The 21170-nt window shown below is 39.4% G+C and overlaps 1 protein-coding gene across 3 annotated transcripts; it reads right to left on the minus strand.

Moving 5' to 3' along the window:
- Positions 1-7043: 7043 nt before the first annotated feature.
- RpS21 (ribosomal protein S21) lies at positions 7044-15414 on the minus strand. 3 transcript variants are annotated; one of them, XM_076179469.1, is made up of 5 exons: positions 15234-15414; positions 8980-9113; positions 8394-8465; positions 7720-7775; positions 7044-7074 (listed from the first exon to the last, which is right to left on the minus strand). In XM_076179469.1, exons 1-5 carry the CDS (start codon positions 15397-15399, stop codon positions 7065-7067), a joined length of 438 nt encoding a protein of 145 aa, XP_076035584.1. In that variant the 5' UTR covers positions 15400-15414; the 3' UTR covers positions 7044-7064. The 3 variants fall into 3 exon arrangements, with proteins under 3 accessions (XP_076035584.1, XP_076035585.1, XP_076035587.1); XM_076179470.1 differs by having other exon boundaries at positions 15263-15398; XM_076179472.1 differs by having other exon boundaries at positions 15238-15296.
- Positions 15415-21170: the final 5756 nt, after the last annotated feature.

Below are 21170 nucleotides of genomic sequence, written 5' to 3' on the forward strand. Positions count from 1 at the left end.
TGTACACTGTCACCATGATTCACACCGGCCTCCCATCATTCATTGACATTATGTCCGGCATCCCTTCCTAAAATTATATTTTGTCCACCAGTGACATTATATCCTATGATATTTTTTCCTCCACTATAATTACATCCCATCATGATCTTTTGTCTTCCACTGTCAATACATCCCATTGTGATATTTTGGCCTTCATTAACATTCTGTCCGGCATCCCTTCCTAGAATTATATTTTGTCCTCCACTGACATTATATCCTACCGTGATATTTTCTCTTCCAGTATCATTACATCCCATCGTGATATCTTGTCCTCCGCTATCATTACATCGTGATCTTCTGTCCTCCACTGTCATTACATCCCATCGTGACATTTTGTCCTTTGACATTACATCCTAATGTAACACTTCGTCCTCTACAAACATTATATCCTAAAATTATATTTTGTCATATAAGCGTCTTTTCTGTATGGGTTTAAAATATTCTGCTAGTTCTATGTTGGTCTTCATTAGGACATATTAAGGGAAGTCAAGAATGATTTTCCATGTTTGTGGGTGGAGTTAGGGTGTGCACATTGTGATATTGGGGAAGCTGCCTGTGGGTTATATTGTGAGGTTGTCATATTAAGGAATTCACTGGAGTTTAGAATTTTAAAGGTTGGAGACAGTTGGTGTGACTCTAGTCTGTTAGATGTAACCACAGGGCAGGGGTAGGGAATGTCAGGTCTGCAGGCTGGACTTGAAACTTGATAAATCTTTGGTCTCTGTTTTCTGTAAAAACATATACCAATTGCTTTCCTTTCACATAAAGTTTATGCATTATTATAATGAATGTGAGGAGGAGAGCGATGGTGGAAAAGGAAATGGTAGATAGAGCTGATGAAAGAGTATTGGGATGGTTTGGACACATGGAAAGAATGAGTGGAGAAAGGTTTGTAAGGTGTGTGGAAGGCAGAGGTAGAGTGATTTTGAGGGGACAACCAAGGATGAGATGGATGGATGGGGCAAGAGGGGCCTTGAGCGAAAGGGGAATGTCAATTAAGCAAGGAAGGGAGAAGTTAGGAGATGGTAGGAGTAGGGAAGGTTTGTGTGTGGATTATATTTTGATGCAGCATGAATGAATTTCTGTTTTATCTACTTAATGTTCGAGAGGATAGAGGGGAGAGGCAGTAGCCTACTAAATGAACAGCCTTGCTGTGGATGTGCTGTATCTTGCCGCATTGCTTCTGACCCAGGGCAGGAGACAGGGATGACTATTCATCCATGGTGAGCTAAAATGGGAGTGGAGTGGTTGAGAGTGCAGGCCTTTTGACTTGGCTACCTCCCAAACAAGAAGAAAAAGTCCTTGGTATAAAGATGGATAATTCAACTATTACCAAATCAGTGTATCTATATACCACGGGCCTTTTCCCCTTTTATCAGGTAGGTAGCCAAGTCAAAAATCGTGGAATGGGTGGAAGTGGGTGCATATTTTTAAACCACTTCGGTACAATGACACCTAATTAGGCACCATGAGGTGCGAGTGGGTACACAAGGATGCAGCTGTCGGCATCTAGAACTTTTTTTTTTTTTTGTAGTTGTACACGAGTTACTCCTTGGATTCTGTGAATTGGTTTGATCACGTTTTTTGTTTATTATTACTAAGAGTAAAAGAGAACAAGTAATACAGCAGTGACTTCATATTTTAAAATGCCAGTAGTGTGATGAATTGTACATATGGCAGCCAATGATGCACACGAGAATTTGACTTGTACTTAAGTGGTTAACTTGGCTTCCTCACTGATATGGGGGAAAAAGCCCTTAATATACAGATATGGTAATAGCTGCAATATAATAATGCATAATGTGGAAACAAAACATGTATGTGTTGGATGGGTATATGCCTTGGCTGGCTACTTCACTTATAAAAGGGATGAAGTCTTTTGTAAATATCCACTGGGCCTTGGTAGGCAAAAAGGGTTCCCTGCCTCTGCCATTGGGGTGGTGTGCATTTGGATCTTAACTCAGTATCCATCTTAAGCTTCTAAAGGGTTACAATTACATGTAAATACCTGGATTGTTCTGATGGTAGATGTAATACATTTTTTTTGTGTTTGATTTCTAATGTACTGATTTCTTTTCTTTTTTTTTCAATTATAATGATATTCTTTTGAGTGTTGCTAGTCCAATTTTATGTTATGCTTCATCTTCCAATTGTGTACATGGGTCATCAAGGCCTTTCTTAATGTTGTTGCCAGTATTGTAGGCTTGTAGTTAATTTAGTATCTAGCATTATTACCAAATGTATGGTATGTTTCTGCAAGAACAGTTACAGCTGTGTAATCTGTGTTTATATGAATTCATATGTTAAGAGAAGGAGGGTCCCATGTGAAGACATTTCTGGGCAAGGGTGTTGGTGCATGCAAGTGTCAAGTCCAGTTTGGTGAATACTGTGTTGTGTGGTGCATTCTAAATGGCCCCTTGAGTGGTAGTTATTGCATTGGAGAAGTATGTGCATACAAGTCTTGTGCATTTAGGATATAGAGAACCTGGGCTTATGGAAGAGGACGTGGGAGACCAGGCACCAGTTCCATTATCCTAACAGTGAAAATGTTAAGAATGCAGGATAGAACAGGTTGGAGTGCAGAGGAGAATGACAAATTATACAAGACCTTAGAAATTTACCATGTGAAGAGTCATAAGCACCTTACACTCTGGAAATACAGTGTGGTGTGACCAAATAAAGGTATTTAAATGGGTCAAGGGCTTTAACACGAGTGAAGCAGCCAAGGCCATCACATTAGTACAACAGGGCTGAACACAGTAATGGACTTAACTGGACAAATTTAGGTTTACAAAGGAAATAGGCAAGAACTGGTTTACCAACAGATTGGTTAACAAATAGAATAGACTTAGTTACCATACTCGTATAGTAAGCACTGAAACAATTGGTTATTTTAAGATAAGGGACGAAGGGATTTCTCCCCGTCTTCTCCTTTTATGCATGGGGGGATGGAGAGGGGGGTCGCCGATTTAATGAAGCGGCCTTGCTGTGGATGTGCTGTGTCTGGCGGCACTGCTTCTGACCCAGGGCAGTGGACAAGGTGCAGGGATGACCCGTCATCCAGGAGGTGCTAAGATAAGAGGGAGGGTGGAGGGGTGTGGAGTGTATTCAGGGATGGAATGGGTGGGAATGATTTTATGCCTTTTCCTTTTTGGCTACCTCCCTTGTAAGGGGGAAAAAGCCTTGGTATATGTATGTATAAGGATGACGGGTGGTAAGGAATATAGATGCCATCATGGAAAAGTACCTCTTCAGCATCATCCACCTAATCTTAACATACTATAGCAATGCCCCAGTGTCTGTGTAGTCAAGATTGTTACTCATCTTCAATTAAATTCAGTAGAATAACAGCAAATATATCATCAAACACAGCAAGACATCATATCCATGGCAAGGCTGCTTCACTTAAGATGGCAACCCTCCCTCCTTATCCTCTCAAATGGAAAATGCGGGGGATAGAGAGAAATCACTTCAGGCTGCATCAAAATATCATCCATACACCCATCTCCACTTACCTCTACCCCCACCTTACTTGCCAGACATTCCCTTTTATCCCATATCCCTTTGTTGCTATGCTACTGATCTAAGCAATGGGCAGGAGACAGGGATGAACCTTCATCCACAAAGAGCCGAGATGAGAGGGAAACGAGTGGTGGATGGGAGTGGAATAGGTGGGAGTGCGTGTGTGCTTTGACACAGCTACCTTCCTTATGAGGGGGAAGACATGCTTTGTATAAATAGGAATCACCAAAAGTAAAAACTCATGCCCATGTCAATTGTGAAATTTTAAGGCAATTTTTCCTACGATTTTGCTTAAAAAACCCACTTAGTGATGGTTTTCATGCCTAGCTTGTTCACGCCAACTACTTTTTTTACCCTTTTTCTTTATATGCGAAATATAAAGATTTTCTATCATACATACATTCTTTTCTTTTTAGGAATGTCCCCTTTCAGGGCTACAGGTAGTAGGACTCCTAATCCCATCCCCGTCCCATTTTTGTCACCTATTACAGCTCAAGTGGAAAGACTTGGTGGTAGCATTCTCTTCCCCCACCACAGGGTTGGCAAAAACAGAAAGTGAATACTCAGAGAAATGGTACAGGACAACAACAAGGGGTTGGGGGACAGCATAACTGAGGGACAGTCTTGGTATAAAAGTGTCATCATTTCTCTATGAACAGAGTTTTCCTCTATCATAGACAAAATGATGTGCAGATCTGGTCTGTAGGGGCGCCCCATATAGACCCTAAAGTATAAACTGCATGCTACTTTGCCACAATAACATGCAGCCAATACCCTAGATGGTAATGAGTGAAGAAAGATTAGTAAAAGAAGTGTGGGAGGCAGAGGTGGAAGGAGTAAATATGAGGGGGCGTCCTAGGATGAGATGGATGGGTGGGGTGAAAGGGGCATTACAAAAGAGGAAGGACGGGAGAGGACAGAAGATAGGGGTGAATGGAGAGGGGTTGTGTATAGATGATGCTGTGATGCATGAGGGGTAGTGGGTGGAGGATGGGGGGGTGAGGAAGTGTATGAGAAAAAAAAATTGACACAGCACGAAGGGATTTCTCCCTGTCTTCTCCTTTTTTGCATGAGGGGACAGAGAGAGGGGGTCGCCAAATTTATGAAGCAGCCTTGCTGTGGATGTGCTGTGTCTTGCGACACTGCTTCTGACCCGGGGCGGTGGACAAGATGCAGGGATGACCCGTCATCCAGGAGGTGCCAAGATAGGAGGAGGGTGGAGGGGAGTGGAACATGTGGGAAATGGAATGGGTGGGAGTGCTTTCTATGCCTTTTTCTTTTTGGCTACCCCCATGTAGGGGGAGAAAGCCTTTGGTATATGTATTATACATACATATACCTAAGGCATTTTCCCCCTCACAAGGAAGGTAGCTAAAGCCATAAATCCACTCCCACCCACTTCCTTCCCCCGTACTCCACTCCCATTCACCCCACCTCCCTCCTTTTCTTGGCTCCAGGATGACTGGTCATCCCTGCATCTTCCTCACTGCCCTGGGTTAGAAGTGATGCAGCAAGACCCAGCACATCCACAGCAAGGCTGCTTCATTTATTCAGCAACCCTCCCTATCTTATCCCCTCATGCAGAAAAAGAGAATGGGAGAAATCCCTTTGGGCTGCATCAAAATATAATTCATGTGTATTCCCTCACCTCCCATTCCCTTCCATGCATCACAGCATAATCCAAACACAACCATTCTTCACTCACCCCTATCTTCTCCCTTCAAAAGACTCCTCCTTTACCTCATCCATCTCATCCTTGGTCACCCCCTCATGTTCACCCCTTCCATCTTCTACTAATCTTTCTTCACTCATACTTTCCATGTGTCCAAACCATTCCAATACTCTTTCAACCTTATCTCTGAACTCCCACTCTCCTCATTTCTCACTCTATCCAGCCAAGTAACCCCTACCATACTTCTCAGACATTTCATATTGTTGTTGTTGTCATTCCCTAGACTGTCTGTCCGAGCAGTCCCGTCTCCCTGGGCATTTCATGTTGAATACATTTACTCTTTCCCTCATGTTCCATGATTCAGCCCTATCCAGTGCTGTCAGCACAATCACCTTCATAAGAACACAAGAATATAAGAATGAAGGAGACTGCAAGTGACCATAAGGCCTGCACTAGGCAGCTCCGTATCCATCATCACCTGTCATCCCCATCCATAAAGTTGTCCAATCATTTCTTAAAACAACTGATAGTTTCAGCGCTTACTACATGGTTACCAATTCTATTCCATTCATCGACCACCCTATTAGTAAACCAATTCTTGCCTATTTCCTTCTTAAATCTAAACTTGTCCAGTTTATATCCATTACTGCGAGTCCTGCCGTTGTTTTAATATGATGGCCTTGTTGGCATCACCCTCGTTAAAACCTTTGATCCACTTGAACACCTCTATTAGATCAACCCACACTCAGCATCTTTCCAGAGAGTAAGTTAAGGTGCATGAGCCTCTCTTCATAAGGCAAATTTTCGAGTCCATGAATCATTTTTGTCTTTCTTCTCTGTATTGATTCTAGTGAATTGATGTCCATTCTGTAGGACAGAGACCAAAACTGTACTGCATAGTCAAGGATGGGTCTATCGCTAGATAGACCCATCTCTTAGCATCCATTCCCAAATGTCTTTCTCAAAGCACTTACTTGCTTCTCTCAATCTTACATTCTACCTCCAATCCCCCTCTTTCCTATCACAATTGCACACAAGTATCTAAAGATACCCACTTCCTCCAGTCTCTCCCTTAATACTCACTTCTAAAAATGCTGCCATCCTCTCCCCTTGTACATCTCATTACCTTATTTTTACCCTTGATTATAAATCATCCATTACCACAACAGATAATGTTATGCGGGTGTGGGCTCTGACCACCTATTGAAAAAAATGCTTTTTGGAAGGTGTAATCAACACTGTTGTAACCTTAGCTACAAACATTTCAAAGTATAACATTAGCTACACATCAAAAATTTAAGTTCTCTGTAAAAATATTCACAACATCCACTGCAGTACAATGACTCATGAAGCACGAATGGGTACATGAGGATGCCAGCGTTGGCATCTTATTTTTTTGTAGTTGTACATGTGTTACCCCATGGTTTTGTGAACTGGTTTGATCATGTTTCCTGTTTATCAAAAGTGAAAGAGAATTAGTAATACAGCAGTGACTTTATATTTTGTAATGAGTAGTGTGATGAATCGTACATGTGGCAGTCCATGATGCACGCGAGAATTTTAAGTGGTTAAGAATACCTACTTTCCCCTAAACCCCTTACACCTTAATTTCTCTCATTTGTTCTTCATAATTTAAAGCTCCCTAAAGGAGCAACTTATCAAAAGGGCCTATGGGGCACAAGATTTCTTGTAAGTGTATAAAATTATGCCTTCTAGTACACAAGGTAAAATACTTTCTTGAAAATGTGGAATCTAAGTGTTTGGCCCAATTTTCCTTGTGCATTACAACAGTAGGGAAAGAAAATTCCAATTGTGGCTTTTCCTTTATTGGTTAATAGTTCCTGAAAGAGAATAAAAGAAAAAAATCATTAGAATCGGAAGATATTGAATAAGAGGTGTGTGCATGTGTAATTTGCAGCAGAATGTGTGTGTTTTAATCAGAAAATAGGGCCTTAGTAGGAAATGTAACAAACAAGTAAAAAGACTGTGTGCATTTGCGCACTTTTGTTGCAGAGTGGGATGGCCATGTGTGCACACTCCTGCATATGTAAGCACATGTTCGTCTTTTTGTGTAGGTGTGTGCATAAGCATATATGCATTATTTGTGTGTATTTCTGTGTACATGCACCTTATGTGTGTGTGTGAGAGCTCTGAAGTTGCCACCAAAGCCTTCTTGGTATATGTATGGGCTTAAAAAGAGGAACTCAATTGAATTTCAGAAAAAATGCATAATACTGTACAAGCAAAGAACTTTGAAACCACAAAATAATATTCAAAACGGCATCAGGAAACTATCAGGTTTTACTTTTATGAGGCTACACATGCTGATGCAGACATGTGACAAATATACAAGACAGCATAATAAACAAAGTTAAATATAGAAGATTGTATAATAAACAGCTGATAAAAATAAAACAAATGGAAAAAATATTAGACTCCAATATTTGACACTTCACGATATTCATACAAATTGTTCCCATACTTACTTAGGAAGAATCCCATCCTTTTTGGCTAATCTGGCAAGGCAATCATCAGATTCACCCTGCAAGGCAAATTAACTTGTATGAAACAAGAGATGAAGAAAAATCAACCTCAATATAACAAAAATGAGAAAATACAACTAGTTATACAAAATTGAGAAAATCTGTTGCACCTATATTACTAAGAAAGACTTCCCAGTACTTCCAGTTCATTGCTAAATTTGTGTTACTGTTAAAGAAATGATACATAACCTATGATGTACCGTTTGCATTCCCCCCCCCTTCTAATGTGGATAACAGTCCCAACCCATGCCTGCATAAGATGAAAACAAAGGTGGAGGAGGGCTAAGTGGAATAGGATGAGGATGAGGGAGTAGGACTAGGTCTCCCTTCCATCACAAGAATGAAAGGTGCCTTATCCCCCAACCACGATGCTTGGGGGTTCAAAGCAGAGCAGCAAGACTGCTATTGCACAAGACCTGAATGACATTTGGAACAGGTTTACTCCCACTGCTTCACCAGGGAGAATAAAATCCCCATTATATTGCTCCTACTGTATCACCATGAAGAACATAATGACAATCATGCAATAATATACTGGAATTTGTTCTGTTCATGGTCCCATATATCAGCCTATTCCCATTGGCAGGAAAAACACGAAAGGGTCCCGTATCACTCACCATCTTTCTGATGTCGCCACAGATAGCATAAGTTTTATACTGCCCTGTCATTCGGCCAGTGGTTTCATCAACCTGAAATGTTAAACAAAGCTTATGAATACATCTCTCACACAGCCAGATATACTCTTACACCATTGTGTGTGTGTTTGTCAGTACTATCAATACACTGGACAATACTGGCAACATTGTGGTAGAGGTCTGTTCACCAGAAATCAAGGTTTTATGGTATGATTCATGCATCTGATTATTTATAGCAAACATATCTTATACATGCCTTCCCCCTTCCCCAATTAACATAAAAATAAAGTGATTTTTAATAGATATAACACCAAAATTGTTGGTGTCCATGATCAATTTTTCCATGTTTGGCCATGGAGTAAGGGGTGGTACAAATTGTGCAACTATAACACACAAATAATTCCTAAAATATATGGCACTCCTTCCTCTTCTCTTCACCATCATTGTTTATGTGCATGACCAAGGGGAGTGGACATCCATCATTAGTATTTACATTTTCAACAACATCCCAACAAAAATAGGCAAATATCTCGTCATGAATCCTTTGTATTAACTGAATTTTCCTCACCTCAGCCAGATTCATCTGAATTGAAGCATGATCCTTGGCATAGATAATACGGTTGGATGCAGAGCACTTTCGTGGTACATACAAGTCAACGTATTCTCCAGCGTCGTTTTGCATGGTGTTTGATGTTGGGGTACCTGCAAAATTGGACATGTGTTAACTGTCCTGCAAACCTAAAATTACCAACCAATAAAATTTCATTTACCCAAGCATGGAAATGGGTCGAGTGTTTGATGAGTGAAAGGAGGGTCCATGCCTTGGCTGGCCATCTTCCTTACAAGAAGGAAAAAGCCTTTTGGTAAATGTATTTATGCATGCATGAACAATTCTTTTATTCAAAACACAATGAAATTGCATATATTTTATATATTCTTAAAACTGGATAACCTTATGCTACAGTCCTACACTTGTCCTCTCCTAACACAAAGTCTTTTTGGTGTGACACAGTGGTCATGGTCAGTTCCCATTATGCCACAGGTCTCTCTCTTTAAAAAAAAAAAAAACTTGGGCAACAAACTGAATGATATATGCAATCACCACAAGAAGGATACAGAACACCTTGTGCTGCTGTGCTCCACACTAAAACAACCCACCTAAGGGCTGCTACCAGTTACCTCAAGGGTGCTGGTCTTCTGCATGAGAGACAGTGGGCAAAAGACTATCTGACTGTTCAATCTAACAATGTATATATTCTGGCCATTCCTACTAGGGTTGAACCTGGGCTACAGAGCGGTTAATGAAACAGTGGGGGTAAACTAGCTTCAGCTGTTGGGCCTTGCTGAGGAAGTGCTGTGTTTTATGTGATCATATTCATCAAACAGCTTCCAGTAAAATTCCAGAACCAAATACAGATATGTAACATGAAACTATTATTGTCTAATGGTTCCTCACCAATAACCTAACTTAACCATTTCATTGGATAAATAAGTTTCAAATGAAAATGACACTAGAATTGAGACCAACTTTCTTTTTTGTTCGTTTAACCACTCCCATATGGTGACGCCTACGTAGGCAGCATGAGGAGCACGTGAGTACTCGATGATGCTGACGTCAGCATTTTGATTATATTTATTGTAGTCGTACCTACGTAATCTCCATTCTCTCTAAACTGGTTTCATCAATTTTCTAGGGTTATCAAAATACACGGATGAAAGAGAACGAACGATTGAGCACCGACTTTATTTTTTATAATGCGATTATCATGACGCAACATCGCACGTCGGGCAGCTAATGCTGCCAGATGTGCAATGTGCCCCGGAGTGAAGAGGTTAAAGTTGTTATTCTATCATTCTTAGGTCAATGCATGTTGAACATTAATTACTCCCATTTTTTTCTACACCAAAGTTACAGCATGAAAAGCCACAATTTTTGTCCCTATAAATGTCAAAGTTCTTGAAAATCTTCCAACCATGTTCTGCCCAACCTGCCTAGACTGACCAACCAACATGGCACCATAGATACAACAAACCAGTATGATCCATGAACAGGCACCTCAAGGGCCTTTAATATTGCAGCCAGCAAGTCACTTATATTTTTTTAAGATGGTTTCCATCTGCTGTGTTTTTATTATGTTCTTTAAGAAATCAGTGATCAGAAAAAATTATTCCAGTTGGATTTCTCAACAAACAATTTGAGAAGAAATTTACAAGTTCTACCCACCACTCCAAAATGCACGCTTCCTACCATTGTGTTGTGCCCTAACAAAGATGGCAAAAGAAAGATTGTCAACATTCAACATATTTATGTTAAGTTTGGTTAGGTTAGGTTATTATTCCCTGGATATAAATATTTCCCATTTTCTTGGCATTTTAAATACATCAGTGTGTATCCCATATGTACAGATTTTTTTTTATTTCAGTACTGCTATTATTACTAGTTTCTAAAGATCTCACCAAGAAACACTTCCTTAGAACAAGTAAAGGTAAGATTATGGAATTACAGAAACACATAAATAACATGAAACTTGCATTGTCTAATAGCTCATAACCTAATGTAGCCTGATGTATCCATAAAAATAAAGGGGGGGGGATGTGTGTTTGCATAATACTTGAATAGTACCTAAATAAATCGTAGGAGCAACATACAAAATTGGTGACTATGATTACCATGTGAAACCCTATATTTGCCAATAAAATATCTCTACCCCTTCAATACAAGTCAAATTCTCTTATACAGAACACAATGATGCATTGCAACACCATTATGAAATATAAAGCCACTGCTAATTTGTTCATTCTCTTCCACAGAGAAATAATAAACCCAGAAAATGTGACACGGCCAGTTCACAGAATTCAGGAGTCACTCAGCTACTACTACAAAATAAATAAAATCAAGACACCAACGCCAGCATCTTTTTATACCCACTTGCCCCTCATTACTCCTATGTAGGCATCATCATATGGAAGAGGTTAATTTAAACAAAAATTGACAAAATTTGGTAAATTTTTAGTTGTGCACACCTACGCAATATTGCAACAGATAAATATTAATTTTATCAATTATATCAATGTAATATGCAATTTTCCTGATGGAAATCAATAACACAAAAGCTGCTAAAACCAATTTACTAACAAACGAAGTCAAGCAGTTGAACGATATGCCATGTATGTTTTGATACATGCTGAGGTCGAAGAAACAAAAGGATCATAAATTCATCAATTCTAACAACCTATATTCAGTAATTCGGTACCTCAAAGATCATCCGGGTTGTCGTCACAGATGACGGCAGAAACCCGTGTTCTCTCTCTCAAAGTCCAAGGAAGACCTTTGTCTTTGTAACAGCACTAATTAATGTCACCTGTAGTTGAAGAATACCCGGTCCACATCATGAAAGCCATCGTCTAACTGACAGTGACTGGACTGGACAGACGAGCATGGCATCCATACCATATCCTAGCGGCTTCGTTCATTGGTAGATATGCTTGTAGCAAGGTCTTTTGTTATTTATTTCCATCTAGAAAATTACATACTACATTCATGTATCTTAATTTACAAAATATCTAATTTTCTAATGCTATACTGCGTAATGTGCACAAGTAAAATAATACCCAGTAAATTTTTCGAGGTCCACATCTATGCAATATAGCAATAGAAGTTATTTTGTAAATTACAATACATCAATATATGCTACTTTCTGGGCGGAAACCAATAACAAAAACATTGCTAAAACAAATTTACTAATGAAGTCGCAGTGGTTCAATGATACACCATGTATGTTTTGATAGATGCCGAGGTCGAAGAAATGAAAGGATGATAAATTCGTCTATTCTAACCTACCTGACCTATGTTTAGTAATTCAGATCCTCAAATTCTGAAGACCATCTCGGTTGTCGTCGTCACGGATGCTGATGGCGGCAGATAGCCCGATTATTATTTTACCTTGGACAGTTAACAAATGAGGGCAGCAACCTGTGCTCTCTCTCTCAAAAAAGTCCAAGAAAGCCCTATCGTCTTTGTAACAGCACTTATCAACGTCAACTGGAGTTGGAGAACACCCAGTCCACAATGTAGCCATCATCTAACTGACAGTAATTTGACTGGACAGATGACAACATGGCATCTCAACAGTATCCTATCAGCATTGTTCACTAGTAGATTTACATGTAGCAAGGTTTTTCATTTATTTCCACCAAGAAAATCACATGTTTATATATTATAATTTACAAAATAAATATTTTTCTAATGCTATGTCACACAGATGCAAAAAAAAATAAATAAATAAATAGAATAAAATAAATCCAACAGAATGGTCACTTTAGGTTAGGGTATTATTTTAGTTATGCACATCTACACGATATAACATTAGTAAATTAATCATTAATTTTGCAAATTAAAATACATGAACATAATGTGCAATTTTCTTGGCAGAAATGAAAAAAATCTTGCTACAGCAAATTTACTAACAAACGAAGCCGCTAGGATATGGTACGGACGCCATGCCAGTCTAGTCACTGTCAAATGACAGCTTTCACATTGTAAACCAGGTGATCTCCAACTCCAGGTGACATTAACCTCTTCACTACGGGGCACATCGCATGTCTGGCAACATTAGCTGCCCGACATGCGATGTTGCGTCATAATAATCGCTCAATATGTCGTTCTCTTTCACCCGTGTATTTTGATAACCATAGAAAACTGATGAAGCCAGTTTAGAGAGAATGAAAATTATGTAGGTACGACTAAAATACATATAATCAAGATGGCGACGTCGGCAACATCGAGTACCCAGCTGCTCCTCATGCCGCCTACGTAGGCGTCACCGTATGGAAGTGGTTAATAAGCGCTGTTACAAAGACAATAGGGCTTCCTTGGACTTTATGAGAGAACACGGGGTTCTGCTGTCATCCTGTTAATTGCCCAAGGTACAATAATACTCAGGCCGTCGGAATCCATGATGATGATGACAACAACCCAGATGATCTTTACAATTTGAGGTACCACATTACTAAACATTGGTTAGGTTATTAGGTTATTGCATAGGTGTGCACAACTAAAATTTTACCCCCTTATTATTCTAATTGTGCACAACTACATAATATAGCATTAGAAAATTGAAAATATTAATTTTGGAAATTATAATGCATGAATGTAATATGCGATTTACTCAGAAAAAAAAAAAAAAAAACTTGCAGCTACATTAGTTGCATCAGTCAATTTAAAGTTTCACCCAACCATAGAATTTGATATGTGGCTCATGTGTTTCTGGTGAGAAATGTTGTGATATGAACGATGGTATACATTTCCATCGCAAATGCGTACTTTTGAAGTAATTAAGTATTGAAGTTATGCACTTATGCGTAAATCTCCCGAATGATGCGAGGGCAAGTGTGGGAAATTGGGGTTTTTGGGTGGGGAAGACTAATAAATGAAGTAATGCGTGTTGCAAAACAGGTATTAAATGAAGACTAAAGAAACACAAAGCAAAAATATCCCATTTCGGCGGGTTCCGCACGTGGCGCCATGTTTCTTTACTAATTGTAAATACTTGTGACTGCAACCACTAGATTTAGGGAAGCTGCTCATGCAAGAGTTGGTAAGCGTAAACTAACCTAACCTAATGGATGTAATGTTAGTTTATGGTTAGGAAGTCTTGCCTGGCTGGAGTGGACTTCGCTAAATGTAGCTGATCTAGCAAGACATTTTTCAAATCATTGGGAAAAACAAACATGGCTACGCTCGCATTAGGCAGGACTCCAGCCCTAAAATGTGATTTTTTTAAGCGTTTTTGTTCATTTCATACCTGTTTTGCAATGCGCATTACTCCATTTATTAGTCTTCCCCACCCAAAAACCCTGATTTTACACACGTCTCCCCATATCGTTCGGGAGATGTAGGCATAAGTGTATAACTTCAATTACTCTAAAAGTACGCATTTGCGACAGAAATAATGTACACCATCATTCATATCACAACATTTCTCACCAGAAACACATAAGCCACATATCAAATTCTATGGTTGGGTGAAACTATAAACTGACCATTACATCATATTTGGTTACGAGCTTAAGGATAATGAAATTTTAACTTTAAATACCAGTTTTTCCATGATGATGATTCTGGAATTTTACCCATGCATTTTTCACTTTTTCTAATTTTATATGTTACTGTTTTCCATGGAATGATTATGCCAGGTTAGGTTGGGAGCTCTTGCACAACCTAGTAAGTTAAATATCAGTATTTGTACATTTCTGGAATTTTACCCCAAAATTTTTAACTGCAGGCTTCAATTTCATGGAGTGACAGGATCAAATGCTACATAATACATTTAAGACTTCCAATATGGGGTTCAAACTTCAATCAATGGGGCTACACATCATACACAAAACTGCTAATGTACAAGTGAAATTTAAATAACAAATTTGTAAGAGTTGTACCCCCATCGGAGGGCTAGACAACTTTACTTTACCTTCGTCCTTCAATTTCGACTTCGTCACATTCTCAAGTAAACCAAAAAATGTTGTTATACTTAAACCCCACCAAATTCATATTTTTTCGTAAGATAAGTTGTCCACACTACTCCAGCAACTAGCACGTCTAATTCCTACAAGTCTTAGATGTGCTTACATTGGAACTGGCCTAATAGTTGTCGATAATTACGATAGGTGTAGGGAAACCAAGCGTTGAAAATTAAGCAAACACAATTTACACTAGGTTCACTGCACAATTAATGTTATTCAACATATAAACAATTGCAAGTACTTTACATCTTCTTAAATGGCTTTATACTAAAATGTTGAGATAACTAACGGCAATATTACCCACGTGTAACGCAGTACTAAACACATACCTTCCGCTTTCGACAACAGGCAGTGAAGAAGAGAAAAATTGAAAAACGCAAAGCGAATAATCACAGAGATCGAGATAGAAATGTGTTATGTCAATTAAATGTGTACAGTTGATGACAAACATAAAGTCAAGATACATTTTCTAACAAAAGATAAACTTTATTTTGCATCATATCAGAATACAATAAAATGTCAGCCTAACACATGACTCGCAACAGCACATATAATTATTATTTTCTCCTGGCTAACGACACACGGTTTCATTCTGCCAAGGTAAACTTCTAGTTTAAAAAAGCATATGAATAATATTAGTCAGCCTATCCCAGTTAACCTCTTTTGGGATATATGGACATCATTGCAAAAATGTTAACATTATTGAATTTTCGCTAACAGTATTTGCTACTTTTACGCACTTCATCATAAATAATAAGCAATACTGCAACTATCTACATGCATATTCCATGCCTATGCGCTGTAATATGCAATTAAATAGTTTTAAGATTACTCGTTATTTAAGAAGAATGCATAAAAGTAAAAAATATAGTTAGCGAAAACTTAACATAAATTAATTTACCGCTACTCAAACAACCCTACCCGGAATACAAAGACAAAATCCCTAAGAAACTATTGCTGTCCAATGCTAAAGCAGAAAAACTGGAAGCGAACCAACAGACAGTATTTAACCTCTAGAAAAACAGAGCAACCAAAAGTCCGAAATTAAACGAAATGAAACCGAAAACGGACTAGGGGTACCAAAGCCGAGGCATTCACCCCACTAGTCACTACTACAACTCCAACTACTATTACTACTACTACTACTACTTTTTTGTACTACACGACCTCCATCCTGATTAATGAATGCAAACGTGATGTTTTTCTCAATAAAGATACGTCTGTGGTCGATGACCCTTTTATTTTCAATTTTAATAAAGCCTAATACAGAAGGTCATTTATCCTACTGTCAACCACCGTCTGCTCAAAATCTAGGTTTTGTACATGTGCTGATTTGGGCGATGGGGATCTTGTACCTCTCAGGCATAGTAGGGCTGATCTTAGGAGTGAAATTGACAGTCTACATCTCATCCATGAAACAATGCTGCTTTTTGGTTGTTGTCTCTTTCCAGCCATCACCTCTGCCAGCCGAGCGTAGAATGCCTTTGCTCTAGGACCCGTCCCACCTGAAGTCGTAAAGGTTATAGATGTGAATGAGCCCTGGTACACATTTTGTATACGCTCTTCGTACATCCTAACCTTCTCATACTCGTCCCGGGAGTGGGATGCCTCAATGGTTAGGTTATTGGTAGTGCTGTCAGCCAATTGGACGCCCCAACTTCCTGTGCCATTGTTATCTTTCTTTTTATACAATTCGATAGCCGAGTTAAAAGTGCTCAAAGTTCCTCCTTCTGCCTCTCTTCCCTTTCTTTTGAAATGTTTCTTCTAATTTCTCTGGTTTCCTACATGTTAGTCTCCTTCCGTTGATCTTGTGACACGATTCTGTTTGTCAAGAAGGACATGAGTTTCGGGGAGTTTCGGTGTTCTATGTCGGCAAGGTTTAGCGGGTTGGAGATGCCTAGCCCTCCCATTCTTGGTGGAAGTTCAATAAGTTTTCTTTCCTCTTCGTTTATTGTCCGTCCGTTGGTGATGGCCGGAATTAGCTCGTATCTGATGGTTACTTAAAGGGGTCTTAGTAGGTCGGTGATGTTCGGTACCGTCCTTGATATGGAGTTCCACTTATGTTTTTATATATGCATGCGGCATATGCCGCCTGCGGTTCGGTCTTTGCAAAGTTGGCTAGAACCCTAGCCTAACTTCCACCACCCATTCATTAACTTTCTTTCACATACTGTTTTTTTTTTTTAAGATTCAGAGTCGATCACTGGACCGAGACGTCTTTCCTCTTCTTTTGTTACCTTCACTTCACTGTTTTCAAAGAGGATTTTGGCATTGTCAAAGTACTCTGGCTTCACTTTGAGGACAGATTTCTTTGCATTCGGGATGTAACGTCCGGGCCGTGTGCCAGCACCAGATCCCACCACTTTTTTAAGTCGGCTACTACTACAACTACTACTACTACTACTAGGCCTACTACTATTATTTTATTATTATTATCGAAACGACCTCCATCCTTGTGAAACTGTATGGTGGAAGCAGTCAGGGTCTGTCTCCCACACAAAAAGTCGTAAAGGGTAAAGAAACCTCGGACACAAGGCACCCACTACACTCACATGTGCCTCCCCCAAGTAGACTCAAGTCGCGAAAGAGCTTTGCCACCGTGGAGGAGATACCACCTGGTATGTTGCCCCACAATTACAGAATACAACAGTGGAAGGACCCAGTGAAGAGCTCTCAGATGGGGCACTGCTGCCAAGACGCGAATGGTCCACACTAAATAGAGCAAGATCCAGAGTCGCCAGAACTGGTGACAATCTGGTTAAATGGGGCCTCAAAACCGACCCATCCTGCGAGTGCGGAGAAACTGAACAGAACATTGACCATGTCCTAAGCTCGTGCCCGCTTTCAACCAATTTAGACAACATTGACCTGGTCAAAATTAACCAAAGAACACTTGAATGGCTGTCTGTCTGGCGTGATAAGCTATGATGATCCCACACAAAGAGTTCATTGGCCCCTCTCTCGCCAATGACTGTGGTCGACTGCCCTTTTATATGTAATTTTATCTATAATTTTAAAGAGACCTAATACAGAAGTTCATTTATCCTACAATCTATTACAGTCTGCTCAAAATCGAGGTTTTGTACATGTGCTGATTTGGGCGGTGGGGACCTGGTACCTCTCAGGCATAGGAGGGCTGATCTTAAGAGTGAGAATGACAGTCTACATCTCATCCACGAAACAATGCTGCTTTTTGGTTGTTGTTTCTTCTCTGTCATTACCTTTGACAGACGAGCGTAGAATGTTTTTGCCCTAGGACCCATCCCACCTGAAGTCGTAAAGGTTATAGGAGTGAATGAGCCCTGGTCCACATTTTGTATACACTCTTCGTACATCCTGATTTTCTCATTCTCGTTCCGGGAGTGGGGCGCCTCAATAGTTAGGTTATTGTAACAAGGGGCCATCGGATCAAATATTCGCATGACAAAGAAAGCCAATTGTCTCCTTGTCCAGAAACCTCTTGCGCTGACATCCTCTAGTTCTTCATCTGAGGTGTTACACGTGCGGTGCCTGAAGTTCTCTCCTCGTGGGTTCGATGCATCCTTGCATACCTCCCGAAACATTTGGATGTCTCATGCAGATGAATCCACCCTGCTTACATATCATCGCATGGTTTGGAGTAAACTGTGCACTACAGGAACATCTGTTAGGCAGCCTTTCCAATGGCCATCCATACCTCAAGGCAATGGCATCCGTGAATTCTCTTTTGTTTAAGTTGAGTCCCTTTGCCCTGATTGGTAGTGCTGTCAGCCAAATGGACGCCCCATCTTCCTGTGTATATTGTTATCTTTCTTTTCATAGTATTCAATAACTGAACTAAAAGAGCGACTACTACTACTTCTACTACTACTACTACTACTACTACTACTACTACTACTACTACTACTACTACTACTACTACTACTACTACTACTACTACTACTACTACTACTACTACTACTACCGTACTGTGGATATAGCTAGGCAAATAACTAATCAATAGTATGCCCAAGACGAAACTGACACATAAAGATCAAAATTATGATATACAAAGATTCCAAGAACTAAAACCCTAAAAGGGCCTATCTAATGCAAAGGCCCAAAGGCATATATTCAATCTACTGGCCAATCCTAGTGTAAACATGATGTGACGAAGTTAGTGAAAACATGGGATTTAAAGACCACATTCCAAATTAGTTTCACAGTAGTTGCTTACCTGCATTGACTGGCTTCAGAAAAGCTCATTTCACCGACTTACAAGGCCTTTAGTTCACAAATTGGAACTCAAGAATAGACTAATAATTTAGTGGAAGAGATTGAAAATTATTTAAGGACATGTTTACCGGAAGTATTTATAGTTACATTTCATTAAAGGGCATCGAAATCAATCTCGATCAAAAAGGCTTTAACGAAGAAATCTATGTCCAAATTAGCTGCTGGTACTAAGTTGTGTGGAATATCAAATATTCACTCGAAATAAAATGAATGTATAATAATATTTAAAGAATTACAGCAATTAAGTCGTAAAAGCGGCTAATGAAATAATCCCAGTGTAAAGTTACTTAGATAGGTAAATACAATACTATACGTATGAATGACTTTTTGAAATTATTCCATCATTATTAGAATACAATTTACTTAGGATAATTGTCCAAGGTAGATAATGAAAATAGTATTGGTGTAATTATCAGTAACAAATCTAAAACAACTAAACATTGTATTCCTACCGCAGAAAATGTGTGTGTATATATATATATATATATATACATATATACATATAAATATATATATACATATATATATATATATATATATATATATATATATATATATATTGTTGAGACATTCTAACAGGTTGACGTAAGCGGAGTAGGAAACACAGGAGTCTTAGTCTTGAGTTTATTCCTGACTAGTTTCGCAGGTATGCTTTTTCAAAGGAATGGGTTTACAAACGGGTTGTGGGCATTATATACATGGGGTGGACCTCACTACCTCCTCGTGTTACCATAGTTGGTGACGAGTGTGAACATTACATTGTGGCTAACGTAACAATGATGAAATTTTACAATTAGATATGATGATAACACTAATAACAAAGAAATTATTAATATGAATCACAATGGCAAAAGCCGACAAGACTGTGAGAATAAACACCTTGTGAGATCGAAACCTTAAAAAAAAAAAAGGTGTAGTCATAGGTTTCTACCTCAGAGCTCTCAGAATATGTAGCCCTGAATTCTTAGAGGACGAGTTTAGGCACATAAAGGAGGTTTTTCAGAAATTAAAATATCCAGAGTGCATCATCCACCAGTGTAAGAAAAAGGCACTCAAAATAATGGAAGGGCGGGAACCAACAAAAGATCCAGCTAGGAGGCTTATCCTTCCAGCCAGCAGCGTCACCGCCACCCTCACCCGGACACTTGGGCGTTGCAACATTCAGGTAGTGGGCCAGTCCAGCAGAACTATCAAAGAGCTCTCAAGAAGGAGTGACAGCCAGGACGAGATGTGGGGAAAAAAACGCTGGTGTCTACCGCATACCCTGTGCTGGATGTGATAAAGTATACATCGGCGAGACCTCCCGTGACCTGAAGACCCGGATCCGGGAGCATCGCTACGATTCCCGGAACAACATCATCACCAACGCCTGTGTTATCCACCGGAACACCAACGACCACCTGAAGGATTGGGATAACGCAGAACTTCTGTTTAGTGAACCAGACAGGGTGAGAAGAAAATGCCTCGAAGCGGCCGCCATTCAAAGCTTCAAAACCATTGAGCAGAACAGAGGCATGTTTAACATCGCCCCGCCTATCATCCATCTGTTACCCACATTAAATAAATGTATGAAATGTCCCCCTTAGTCCACTTCAACAAACTGTCCGAAATGTCCTCCTTTGTCTCCACCAAGTCCCACCCGTCCCCCTCCACCTACCACCCACCCTTCCTGATAACCTCTCCCAGTTCCTTCCCTGTTGGCTTATATGTGCTCAGAGTGTGTGTCATGTCTGCACTTGAAAAAGCTGTAACAAGCGAAACGTAGTACCAATAAAGGTTTCGATCTCACAAGGTGTTTATTCTCACAAATTATTAATAGTAATTGTAACAATAATAACGATAACAATGCTAATAAAAATGAAAATTTGAATATTTAAATAATAATAGTAACAATAGTAATAACAATAATAATAAAAGTAATAATAATAATAATAATGATGATGATAATAATAATAAAAAAATAATAATATATAAATGATAACA

The sequence above is a fragment of the Oratosquilla oratoria genome, chromosome 42, assembly GCF_046742065.1.
Source record: "Oratosquilla oratoria isolate Oo_2021 chromosome 42, ASM4674206v1, whole genome shotgun sequence".
Classification (NCBI taxonomy): Eukaryota; Metazoa; Arthropoda; class Malacostraca; order Stomatopoda; family Squillidae; genus Oratosquilla; species Oratosquilla oratoria.

Bases quoted from the DNA above. Each gene is read 5' to 3' on its own strand.
- RpS21 (XM_076179469.1), bottom strand. From the start codon at position 15,399: ATGTATCTTGACTTTATGTTTGTCATCAACTGTACACATTTAATTGAC. The intron at 9,114-15,233 runs GTAATATTGCCG...CCAATTTTGCAG, and splicing joins TAGTACTGCGTTACACGTGG to GTACCCCAACATCAAACACC. The intron at 8,466-8,979 runs GTGAGGAAAATT...TTAACATTTCAG, and splicing joins TTCAGATGAATCTGGCTGAG to GTTGATGAAACCACTGGCCG.